Source organism: Rhamphochromis sp. 'chilingali' (genome assembly GCF_963969265.1).
Source record: "Rhamphochromis sp. 'chilingali' genome assembly, chromosome: 5".
Classification (NCBI taxonomy): domain Eukaryota; kingdom Metazoa; phylum Chordata; class Actinopteri; order Cichliformes; family Cichlidae; genus Rhamphochromis; species Rhamphochromis sp. 'chilingali'.
Window position 1 is genome coordinate 9124242 of NC_137932.1, and position 13352 is coordinate 9137593.

General features: G+C 38.9%; 1 protein-coding gene across 2 annotated transcripts in view; it reads right to left on the bottom strand.

The window, feature by feature from the left end:
* Positions 1 to 7297: 7297 nt before the first annotated feature.
* The window catches only part of LOC308397002 (low density lipoprotein receptor adapter protein 1), a 47892-nt gene continuing 41837 nt past the window's right edge, over positions 7298 to 13352 (bottom strand). Inside the window, exons 9-10 of one of the 2 annotated variants that reach the window (XM_080882711.1) lie at positions 12713 to 12741; positions 7298 to 11614 (exon numbers count right to left, since the gene is read on the bottom strand). In XM_080882711.1, the coding sequence (XP_080738837.1) occupies positions 11568 to 11614; positions 12713 to 12741 (76 nt within the window). In that variant the 3' untranslated portion in view covers positions 7298 to 11567. The remainder of the gene's footprint in view (positions 11615 to 12712; positions 12742 to 13352) is intronic. The other variant, XM_080882710.1, reaches the window with a different exon arrangement.

The following is a 13352-nucleotide window of genomic DNA, read 5'->3' on the forward strand; positions in this document are numbered from 1 at the left end:
CTTTTGGAATATGCTGGAGAAGTAAAACAAATACAAAAAACATTAAAAAAAAGAATCAATAAATAAAAATCTCATCAGTAAAAACTTACTATTTTACAGGTTCTAAACCTTTGCCAAACCTTTGTCACTTAACTTTCTGTTTGAGTTTGTGGTTACACACTGTTTTGTTTTTTGTTGTTTTTTTCCCCCCAATAGGTTTAAGGACCAGAGGAAAGATCACGATACAGCTGGGACAGTGATATCATGTACTGTTATGGGTACTCACAGGGACTTGGTGGAGATAAAGTCATGTCTTGTTAAAGCTCTCCAAATCAGCATGAGAAATGGCTGTGCTTAAGCTCTTCTTTGAAGTAATAAGACAAACACTCTATAAAAATCTCTAGACTAATGTCATACAAACCGTATATTACATTCACATAGCAAACAAAGCATTACCATTCAGGGATGTTTTTATTCACTGATCAAAGTGAGAAAAAAAAACAGAGCCAACACTGACTGAAAAACTGAAGTTATTTTAATGGCCACTGGAATTTAGCTTCAAAGCAAAATTGTCTGTTACTCAACACATGTAAACATGTTTAAAGATACAAAAATTGAATTTTTTTGACTCATTTAAAATGTACTAAGCTATGCATTGTTAGCACTGTGACCACTTTTACTGACACGTCGATGCTAACACATGCAACTGTTTCTGCGAGGCTAGCTTCTGCTAGACTTAAATTTTTCTTGGACTCTGGTGGTGTTGGTGGATTTCAGAGTAAGTTTATTAGCAAATATTTGATAAACAACATGGTATTTTTCACTTATAACTTTTTCAGCAAGCACCTGTGCCATGCGTCCATGTAGTCTATGCAACTTTCTTACCAAGCTAGCCAGAATTAGCTGATATCAAAATATGGTCACTTCATAGGACTAAAGCTGAGGCTTCAAAATTCAGGCTTCTAAACCAATGAATGAATGATTGCCCTGTTCAATCTATGGTACAAACATCTGAATGCACATAAATACCTATATTTGCTGCTAATAATAAACAATCTACTTGCTTAAAATGGTCAATATTTACACGTTAAAATAGCTCAGAACAGTTGGTTAGTGCACCAGCAGCTGCTGCATTCATTTATGAGACTGTCTGCTGCGGTGCTTTAGAGAACAATGAGCCATTTGATCTAGCCTTTAAACTAGAATGTTCCTAATCAAAAATGTAATTACACTAAAGTATCTAAGAATACAGCACATCTTAAAATAGAAAGAGATTACAGTGTCCTGGGGATTAATAGGTAATATTGTATTCCCTCTTAACTCACTGTCCGTGCAGCACAGCAGACAATTTTTATTAGTTGTCCAGGTGATTTATGGGCTGTTAGGGCCAAGTGGTTAGATTTTAGATGTGATTCAGAGATCCAGGGATATGGTGAAGCTATAAATAAATAAAATCTATAAAAAAAAAAAGGGTTTGCATTGGAGTCTACCTTCATTATTGTATTGCTTGGCCCCATCTTTCCAATATTAGCTTTCTCCTGTCTGTCAGTATTGGAGCCAAAATAGATAGGCAATGAAGATATATAGAAAGACATTTATTGCAAGCTCACTGCAAGTTATTACAGTTTATATTGTGTGTTCTAAAATTCCAGTTTTATAAATATATTCATATTGGCCCCACATGCATATACGTGAATATGAAAAGACTGATGGTTCACAGGCACTGAAGAGCCGGCACATCCATATATATATAACTACATCAGTAAATGTGCTAAAAATGAAATGCAGGTTATGGCCCTCCCTATGATAACAATCTCAACTGCAGTGAAGTGTCAGCCTATCTGACCTCCACAAGCTGGTCTCTCCGGAGTCTCAGTATCAAATGGTACAACTATTACATACACAATATTAAGCCATTAGAGCAGGGCAGAGCACCTTATCAGTCACTAATTAGCCATCACAAAATTGTGTTAAATAGGCTATTAGCAATCAATTACACACTTATGAATACTAAATGAGCTGTTCATTGCCATATCCCGGGACACAAAGGACAAATATGACATTGGTAATCAACATATCCCTCGAAAGTTAAACAGTAATTTCAAATTTAGAATGACTGTTTAACTACGTCAAGTGTAATATTTTGTCCCGCGGAGCTAAATGAAAATAAGCCTTTTTCTTTCCCCATCATACGTGACCTTAATTTAATGTCTATGTCCAGAGGTGATTTGGATTACCACTCGTGAAGCAAAACAATGACAAAGCTATTTATTGCTGCTATAAAAAAATAACTGGTGATGGTACTGAATATTCTTACTCTTGCGATTTCTTTTCATGCACTAGGGTTTAATTGACTGCTGCAGACTTTGCTGACATGACATGCAGGTGAGCTCTGCTTCGTCACGCAGTGAGCTGAGAGCAGTTTAAGTGGAAAGATTTATGCACTCCAGTATAATCAACAAAACAAGGCCTGTGCTGCATCAACCCCAGTTTACACATATGTAATGGAAGCAGAAGCAGCACACTAACAATGCTGTTGTTGTCAGTGTGACAATACAATGAAATAACACAGTGTGCCTTTTTAGTCTCTAGTGAGTTCTCTGAAAACATCAAAGAGGAGATTTTCTGTCACTTTTCTTTGTTACTTGTGACAAGCTGATCTTCTTTCTGAGGGTGGGCCGGGTACTCCACACTCTTTGTTCACAGAGTCAGTGATTTCTGTCACACAACAGGTCTGTCATACAGCATTTTCATCATAGTGAAGTTTTCTCTGAAATGTTTAACTCTTCTGATCTAAAGTAGAAGACAGGCCTTCTTTGATCTCATGAATCTGATTAGTCAGTTCTCTATACACTGATCAAACATAACATTCTGACCACTGACAGGGGAAGTGAATAACACTGATTCGCTCTTCATCATTGCACTTGTTAGTGGGTGGGATATATTAGGGATCAATTGAACATTTTGTCCCCAAAGCTGATTTGTTAGAAGCAGGAAAAATGGGCAGGTATAAGGATTAATGTTTGATGATCAGATGACTGGATGGGATTTTCCCATCTTCCTGATCTGCAGTAGTCAGGATCTATTAAAAGTGGTCCAAGGAAGTAACAGTGGTGAACCTACGATGGGGTCATGGGTGGCCAAGGCTCACTGATGTACTGTACTTGAGGAACGAAGGTAGGCTCGCCTGCTGCTTCCAGATCCAGCAGGCGAGCTACTGAAGCTGAAATTCACAATTGACAATTCCCGACCCATGTCCATAACTGAAAACGCCAATAATGAGCACATGAGCAACAGAACTGGACCACGGACCAATGGAAGGAAGTGGTGTGGTCGGATGAATCATGTCTTCTCTTGCATTACATGCATGGCCAGATGCATGTAGGTCACTTACCTGCGAAACACCTGGCACCACACATTACTTTGACACATACCATCTACTGGAGGATTGCTGCAGACCATGTAAACCCTTTCGTGGAAATGCTATTTCCTGATAGCGGTGGCCTCTTTCAGCAGGATAATGAGCCCTGACACAAAGCAAAATGGTTCAGGAATGGTTTTAGGAGCAAAACGGTGAGTTTGAGGTGTTGATTTGACCTCCAAATTCCCCCGATTACAATACAATTGAACATCTGTGGGATGTGCTGGACAGACAAGTACAATCCATGGGAGGCCCACCTTGCAACTTTTAGAACTTAAAGAATCTGTTGCTAACATCTTGGTACCACAGCACAGCTTCAGGGGTTTAGCAGAGTCCATGCCTAGATGAGTCAGGGCTGAGTCAGAGCTTCTGCCATGAATCTCTAATATTTTAATCCCGAAACGTGATTGATTATTATCTTAAACACATATTTTTTTTAAACCACTTTGTGTCAGAGCTGATTCTCATTCCCACTTCTGCACACAGTCTGATAATGAGATTGGAGGCACCCTACTGCGATGCATCCTTGGAAATGAAAATATTTGCCAACCATAATTAATTGGTCTAAACAAACACTCAGATAGCTGACAGAAACACAAGCCCACAGAGCTGATCAGATTGGGATTTTTAAACGTGTGATAAAAGCCCTTGACACTTCAGTGAACTGTTCAGATGAGCTTGTACAGAAATATTCATTCTTTAAAGGCTTTCTCAGAAGTGTGATCATTCTTCATTCAATTAAAAGAAATAAATTGTTAAAAATCTGCAGTAATGTGCAAAAGCCTTGAGCCACCTCCTCATTTCTATATATTTTGATAGGAAAATATTTATTGAAATACGCAAACACAAAGGGAAATAATCCATAAAGTGTTTGAACAATTCTAATAAACTTGAAAGTCAATATTTGGCATGACTACCCTTATTCATCAACACAGCCTGAGCTCTTTTAGACAAACTTTCTTGTAATTTCTTTAAGTAGTCTTCAGGAATAGTTCTCCAGACTTCTCAAGGACATTCCATTCTCCATCAATTCATCCATTTTCCAACAAATTTCCCACGTGTTGGACTAATAAAGTTTATCTTATCTTATCCAGACAATCCCACATTGCTTCAATAACATTGAGGTCCACTGATTTTCAGTGCAGTTCTTGTGCAATATGGCATACTTCTGCATTTTCTTCTTGTTTCCCTTCCTTTATGAATTTCTCCTTGACAGCCACTGTTCCAATGAAAGCATTTATGCTGAGACAAAAGAGCAGAAGGATCAACTGAAGGGTCAGATGCATCTCTCGGGTCCTGTGTCAAATCTTTGCTGTATTTTCCCCACCGATTTTTTAAGGACATAACTCTTTGTTATTCACCTATCTGGTGCAAATAAATGAGGAGTGTATATTATTGTTTACACTTACATTTATAAAATCTACTATACTAATCTATACTTTTATTAACATTTCACAGCATTTGTGCTGCAGTTCACCTGATTTTGTTTATAATGTTGTATATTGCGTTATCATCACTGACAATCAAACATAGGTGGCACCGTATTTGTGTTATGTTGGGTATGGTGCAATATTTTAAATGACTTTCATGTCAATTTTGGAACATATAATCTATAAATCCAACACAACTTAAGGTGAAAGAGCTGCAGAGGTCTGTGAACACAGTATCAAAACCAGCAACATCAATAGAAGGTGAGGTTTTACAGTTACAGTGGGGCAAAAAAGTATTTAGTCAGCCACCGATTGTGCAAGTTCCCCCACCTAAAATGATGACAGAGGTCAGTAATTTGCACCAGAGGTACACTTCAACTGTGAGAGACAGAATGTGAAAAAAAAAAATCCATGAATCCACATGGTAGGATTTGTAAAGAATTTATTGGTAAATCAGGGTGGAAAATAAGTATTTGGTCAATAACAAAAATACAACTCAATACTTTGTAACATAACCTTTGTTGCAATAACAGAGGTCAAACGTTTACTATAGGTCTTTACCAGGTTTGCACACACAGTAGCTGGTATTTTGGCCCATTCCTCCATGCAGATCTTCTCGAGAGCACTGATGTTTTGGGGCTGTCGCCGAGCAACACGGACTTTCAACTCCCGCCACAGATTTTCTATGGGGTTGAGGTCTGGAGACTAGCTAGGCCACTCCAGGACTTTCAAATGCTTCTTACGGAGCCACTCCTTTGTTGCCCGGGCGGTGTGTTTTGGATCATTGTCATGTTGGAAGACCCAGCCTCGTTTCATCTTCAAAGTTCTCACTGATGGAAGGAGGTTTTGGCTCAAAATCTCACGATACATGGCCCCATTCATTCTGTCCTTAACACGGATCAGTCGTCCTGTCCCCTTGGCAGAAAAACAGCCCCATAGCATGATGTTTCCACCCCCATGCTTCACAGTAGGTATGGTGTTCTTGGGATGCAACTCAGTATTCTTCTTCCTCCAAACACGACGAGTTGAGTTTATACCAAAAAGTTCTACTTTGGTTTCCTCTGACCACATGACATTCTCCCAATCCTCTGCTGTATCATCCATGTGCTCTCTGGCAAACTTCAGACGGGCCTGGACATGCACTGGCTTCAGCAGCGGAACACGTCTGGCACTGCGGGATTTGATTCCCTGCCGTTGTAGTGTGTTACTGATGGTGACCTTTGTTACTTTGGTCCCAGCTCTCTGCAGGTCATTCACCAGGTCCCCCCGTGTGGTTCTGGGATCTTTGCTCACCGTTCTCATGATCATTTTGACCCCACGGGATGAGATCTTGCGTGAAGCCCCAGATCGAGGGAGATTATCAGTGGTCTTGTATGTCTTCCATTTTCTAATGATTGCTCCCACAGTTGATTTTTTCACACCAAGCTGCTTGCCTATTGTAGATTCACTCTTCCCAGTCTGGTGCAGGTCTACAATACTTTTCCTGGTGTCCTTCGAAAGCTCTTTGGTCTTGGCCATGGCGGGGTTTGGAGTCTGACTGTTTGAGGCTGTGGACAGGTGTCTTTTATACAGATGATGAGTTCAAACAGGTGCCATTCATACAGGTAACGAGTGGGGGACAGAAAAGCTTCTTACAGAAGACGTTACAGGTCTGTGAGAGCCAGAGATTTTCCTTGTTTGAGGTGACCAAATACTTATTTTCCACCCTGATTTACGAATAAATTCTTTACAAATCCTACCATGTGAATTCATGGATTTTTTTTTCCACATTCTGTCTCTCACAGTTGAAGTGTACCTCTGGTGCAAATTACTGACCTCTGTCATCATTTTAAGTGGGGGAACTTGCACAATCGGTGGCTGACTAAATACTTTTTTGCCCCACTGTATACGCTAGACTGAAGAGTTTCCAGCCAGAGGAAGATTAGAAGTTAGATAAATATACATGTACTTTCCTTAAAGTCCTTCTTTGAATATTATCAGGGGTCACAAATCATTCTATCCATGCATGCAGTATTTAAAACAATTTTCACCTGAGTTTGTACTTTAAATGGCCGTGTAAATGACACTACACAGGCATTTTTATTGATAGCCAAGAAGAATCACCAGACACTACAAATGGTGTGCATTTTTTTAAACCTTTAATCAGGCAACAGCGGTCGACAGAATTTAGAGACATATTGATCAGACAGCCAAAGTGCACGTCCTTGGTTGTGATTGACCAGTAAACTGGGAAATGTTTGAGAAAAGTACAGATTGAATAAAATACTGTGGACAGTTTAGCAGAAAGAGCTAAATCAATAAAGACAAAGCAAACTGAAATGTTTGATTTTGAGCTGTTTGTCTGCAAACCGAACAGCTATTTTAAAGCTTCTTTTCTGAAGATTTTTTAAAACTTCAAGTTCAGAATCATTTTGATATTCTGGTAGTGTCCAAACAGGATCGTAGAAATTAAACAGCACGACAGAAGGCTTCTAGTTTAATAAAACACAGGCTTCTGTGGACTGGTTTCTTAATCCTGTAATTAAAATGACATTTCAGCAAAATGCAGAGTTTGTACAAAGTCCTTTATTATGCATAAATATGTAACAAACCATAACAGCCTCAAAATTCTGTACACAATTTTACACAGATTAGGACACCTGCTTGTGAATCATACACAAACTGCTATTAACATAATATCACAACACTGCTGGAAACCCACTATTTGCATAGATAGAAAATAAGCACCTTGGTAAAGTAAATTCATACTGTAAACGTCAGTGTTTATTTGGGGTTAAGAAGTACAGTAGGTTTTCTGAGAGTACTTGGCTTCCCCAGTCGAAACTCTTTCTCATTTTTTAAAAACCTAACAGCCTAAAATGCTTTCTGGGCTCAGAACCTCACAGGGTGATTTGTATTCAGTGCACATAAGACTCAGTTTGGCATGCTGTACCTCCAAGTGCTAGTTTCTCTCTCTTCACTCCCAAAGACAAAAATCTCAGCTGTGCCAAAGAACCGCATCCAGTCAAGATTTGCTGGGAATCTGCCACATTGATGGCTTGCTGTTTCCAGTATACTAGCTACATGAAACAATACTCAGAGGAGCCTGATGGAATTATCTGCGTCATAATGTTATTAATCCAGGACTTTCTTCTTCTTACATTAGATTACTTTTTATGTTTTATTAATTTACAAATAATAATTTAGCTTTAAGCCTATACAGTACCACAATTTCACCTGGACGTTTTTTGGGACTTTAACACCATGACCATAGAGAAACTGTACAACAAAACCTGCCCATGCACTTTCTCTCATGTCTTTGGCCACTCGTGGATTAATTGTGCTGTGCAGGCAGTAACAGAGCTTTGAACGGCTGTTATTTCCTACGTGCCAAAAGTCACTAGCTTATCACTTTAACAACATTACAGTCCAAATAAAACTTAAAGTGTTTCGAGAATGAGTGTACATGATGTGCTCTGTCCTTATTACAACGCCCAGGACAACATTTCGTATTTAAACTGAGCTCACTACTACATTAATGATTACTACAATGTCATTTAGAAATATTAAGAGTGGTACATTAAAGATCATGGCACATTATCATGGTTAATGTGCCATTTTTTTTTTAAAACTATGCAACCTGTTTTTGCTATAACTGCTGCAGCATAAAGTAAAATAAAGGTTTAAAACCATAAAAAAAATGTTCCCAATATCTTTAATAGTATGTTTTAGTAGTACGTCTGTTTCTAAATTACCTGAGGTGTAAATGTAATACATTATCATAATTTAATATTATTATTATTATCCGGCTCCACAGGTTGAAACTATTGGGGTTTTTTTTTTTAAACGGCAGATTTCACAGATTTCGCAGCTCTTGGACAGCAGCCAATCTTAAAATATCTAACGGCACTGAATCAGCAGACACATCCACACAGGAATCCATCAGTCAATCAATGACGGGTCTGAAAAAGGTGAGTACAGATCATTTGTGCATTACAGCATCGCACTGGCAGCGCACTCTGCTGACCTCCAAATTCACAGTCAATACTAAAGTGAACACATCGCTTCCTAGACCATCCTTGACATGACACAGGGCATTTCTGTTATCCATACTAAATAGTTTCGCTTTAAAATTTGTAATAGAGTTGGTATTTCAGACAGTCAGGAATGAAACAGTGTAATTAAGCCTCATGTCGTAACCTGATAAGCCATCCAATTATTCTGCAGCGGGTGTCATGACAACAATACGGAGCTCCCTGCTACCTCCCACCTACCACCGCCACAATTATTTTCAGTCGTGATGCCGTGAATACAGAGAAGACCACTTCAACCAGACTGTGGCACAATATAACATGCTCTTGACAACAAACAGCATTTGAGTGGTGGATATAAATAAACCGCACAGTCTAATAAAAAAACAAGAAAACAATTGGAATGTATCATTTCCATTAATGAAAAGAGATGTTTAAGAGAAAAGGAAAAGCATCCTTTAAAGAGGACAGTGTGAACTATGTAACTGAATATAACAAGTAAAAAAAAATGAGCGACTCCTGCAGTAGTAAAACCCAGTCATTTAAATCTGTACAATCGTCTAACCTAACGCAAAAGCACACAAGCATCTACACATCCACGTCCCAATTAGTGATAAAAAAAAAGCCCACCTGTGAAAAGCCCTGATTCTAATCATCCTACTTCATTTATAATGATACAATATGTATACATACAGTAAATAGGTACAACTTTGACACTGAAAAAATACAGCATATGGAAATAGGTTTCTTTAGTCTGATTTTGGGCTTGAAACACAGTTTCCATAACCTAACAGCATTAACAGTAACATTGTCTTTATGTACAGTGACAGCTGAATGAATGAGGAGATGCTAAACTCGCCGTATTCCAGTCGGACCGTGATGATCGTTACAGAAATCTCAGCCTGTTACTTTCGAGAGTAAATTCGCATTCATATTTAGCATTTAAGACAGAAAGAAAAACAACTATGTAAACTTTTATGTATGCAGTGCAAACCATAGGCAGATCACTCATTCACCCATAAAAGGCTGCATATGATTAAAATTTGCTTATCTTTTTTTTCTTATTTTGCACAACTACAGATCTTCGGCATAAAGCCTGGGGTGCAAATTGGTAGTGTGGTGAACTTTCAGACTTTAGCTGCTGCATTGTAGAAAACGGAAGGCAGGATTTTGGAATTAGTAGTCACAACACCATCTCACCCTCTGTTAGTTCAATTTTGATCACTGTTAGCATACATTTTTCTATTTATTACAGTTGTAAATTGCCAGAGTAACTGTTTTAACATAAAAACAGCTGGTTGTTGTGTGCATCCCTAATGGTCTTGAAGCTTTAGTTACTTAGTGAATACATAATTTTAAACCTGATAATGACACTAAATGCAAAAGGGATACCAAAATACTTTACCTATAAGGAAAAATAAAACATAGATATAAGGTTCTTTCTTGACCTTGAAAATAATAATCTGGTAACTTTCCCAACATCCAAAGTTCAAGGACTCCTGAAGCTTTCTGCCTTATGTTTCCCAGCAGAAAGATGCACTCGGATTTAACAATTTCTGGGTCCTGTAACAAAAGACGGATGAATAAATTGGTAGTTAAATTCCCTCTTCTCATACATTATCTCTATTATAAATATGATGGATTCCAAACCCCCCCACCCACTGCAAACAATGACCCGATATATAACAAACTGAACCATTCCCATGACAACCTGGCACATCTATCTGCTGGGAAAGGTCACAATAAGTGAATGAAGTGAATACCCCTCAAGCAGTGAGAATTTGGGACCAAAAAACTACGATCATATACAGTTAGCTGGAGATTAAATTTAAGTACTCCACTTTACTTTGTAAATGTTACAAGTATTCTTCTTAAAGAAACATTTCCTTATTGACTGTGTTGCCAGGGGAAAAAAAACCTGACACACACTTTTATATATCTCTGTGTCTAATGGGGCCTTCATCCCCCAAAAGAAATGGTTTGTTCGATACAACAAACTGGATGATTCGTGTAAAACCCATTCAGCATCATGACAGAGTGTTCACTCCAGTGTCTGATGATGACTCCTAACACTGGACTTCCTCCAGCAAGTGCTGTGACTGGCAGCTGTTACTGCACCAAAACAAACAGCAAGATTAGAGAGTGCTCACATTTTCAGAAAGCGATAGCAGGCATATATACAGTGCACGCATCTTTGGACTGTGACGTTTGTGCAGTCTTTACTGTAATTTACAAGTGGAATCCACATGTGGAAATGTTTCACAAATTATTACTAAAAGGAGGAGACTCCAAACTTCATCCTGTGTGATTTGCATTGTGTATAAATTTGTGGTCCTTGCTCTCTTCGCTGTGGTGTATTGCACACTGTGTGCACCAAATTTTAAGATGGCAGGAGATGGCTGTTTACACTGAGAGAAGTGGGTTTTGACAGGCAGGCATTCATAGAAATAACATTTCATGATATCAGGGTATTCACTCTGGCTTCTCTGCAGCAGTGACTGAATATCAAATACAGGCTTTCTCATTCAGTTTGTGCACCGGGGAGGGTGATATGTTTTTTTCTTTCTGATTGAGTAAAGCATGCTGTTTTTGTCAGCCTGGGTACTGGAGCGTATGCTTTTTGTCTAATTTCTGTGGTGCTGTACGTCGGGCAGCTATTGCCGGTATGTTATTTAAACTCATTGTTGCAGACAGGCAACAGATTCTCAGTGGAGACCTCCGGGAGACTCAAAGCTGCATTGTCAGAGATGGGTTCGGAGCGGGACTCGGCCAGTCTGACAGAGACAGAGAAAAGCAGAGCATTGCTAGAACATTTTTTTCAGAAGACAAAGGGGTTTACAGTCTATACAAAGGTTTAAAAAACTGACAGAAGAAGGAAGCATATAATGTAGCAAGGTCACAGACACAAACACACAACGCCAGAGGATGTTGATTTGACTCAAAATGACAAAGAACAAATGGGAAAAGGGAGTGCTAGTGGATAAAGTGCAGCGTGTGAGGTCGTGAGTGGCAGACAACAAGAAAATTCAGTGTTTTTGATGTTGTTCGGAAAAACACTGGCAACACTGAAAACAAAAGCCAACTCCAAAATTGAACAGAAGCGCTACCCTCATTTATTTGGTATATTATATTTTAACAATAAACATTTTTCAGCACGCCAATGGCTTTGATGTGCAACTTAATGATTAAAATTATATCATTCACTCAGTCACTTTTTTTGCACTGGTGATGGACAGGATGACAGACGAGGTCAGGCAGGAGTCTCCGTGGGCTATGACGTTTGCAGATGACACTGTGATCTGCAGTGAGAGTAAGAAGCAGAGTAAGAAGAGTCTGGAGAGGTGGGGGTGTGCACTGGAGAGAAGAGGAATGAAAGCCAGTAAAAGCAAGATGGAATACGTGTGTGAATGAGAGGAGACAGGTGACCGAAGGATAGCAGCAAGAGTGAAAGGGACGGTTTACAAAGTGAAACCTGTTGAGGTATGGTTTGGTAATGGTGGCACCAACAAAAAGACAGGAGGTTGAGATGAAGATGTTAAGATTTACATTGGGCTGGACCACTAACCAAGGAAATGTAATATTAAAATTAATATTGAAAAACAGATTTTAAGTAATAGTTTAATCCTAATTGAAATCAAAATAATCTTTTCAGGTAAAAACAAACAAACAAACAAAAACTTTAATGTGGCTCTGAGCGTAATATCATCTTCTTATTAGTGGAGTCACATACGTCCAGAGGCCAGTGCTTTCCCCTTGCAGAGAGCAGATTGGACTGGGATAATAATAGTTAGGATTTTTCACATTAGGCCTGAAATAAGGAGGCAGAGCAAGCATGTACTGTCCTAAAACAATACATTTATCACATCACTTACCAGTGTCTGTCTCCTCTGTTTCCATGTTGCTGCGTGCCAGATACAAGACAGAAGAAATCAAGACAAAGTGAATCAGTGCTAAAGGTTAGGATAAGTGAAGAAAAGGTGATAGGAACTGTTCCGGTAAAGGGCATCAGGAGTGTACATGCACACATTGTGAAGTGAGCTGCCCCACTTTCACCATGCGGTTAGCAAAGTGACACACAAAGAAGCCTAAACTAAACTAAAAAGAACACTTCAGATTTCAATGGGGAGAAGTACTTCAGTGCTAAATCGGCTGTTACACAGGGTCGCCGTTCATTTATGAAATTTTAAATACCATAAATGAATCATTTTAATTAAACCAGTTTGAACTGAAGCTGAAGTCAATAGTTGTGAGCACTTTTGGCTCTGCTAAAAATAGATTTTTTAATGAGGTCTAAATCCTGACCTGTGCAGCTAAGTGTTAATTAAAATTATTCTACTGAAGTTGGTTTAACGGTATCAGCTGCAGCTCAACTCGCAAAACTACAAAGTGCTACCAGTGACCCCTAGAGGTCATGCTGCTGCTTACACCAAAGTGGATTAAAGAGATTTAAACTGAATCGCCAAACCGCAGACCAATAACGTGACCCCGATGCTATATTTAAACAAGCGCACT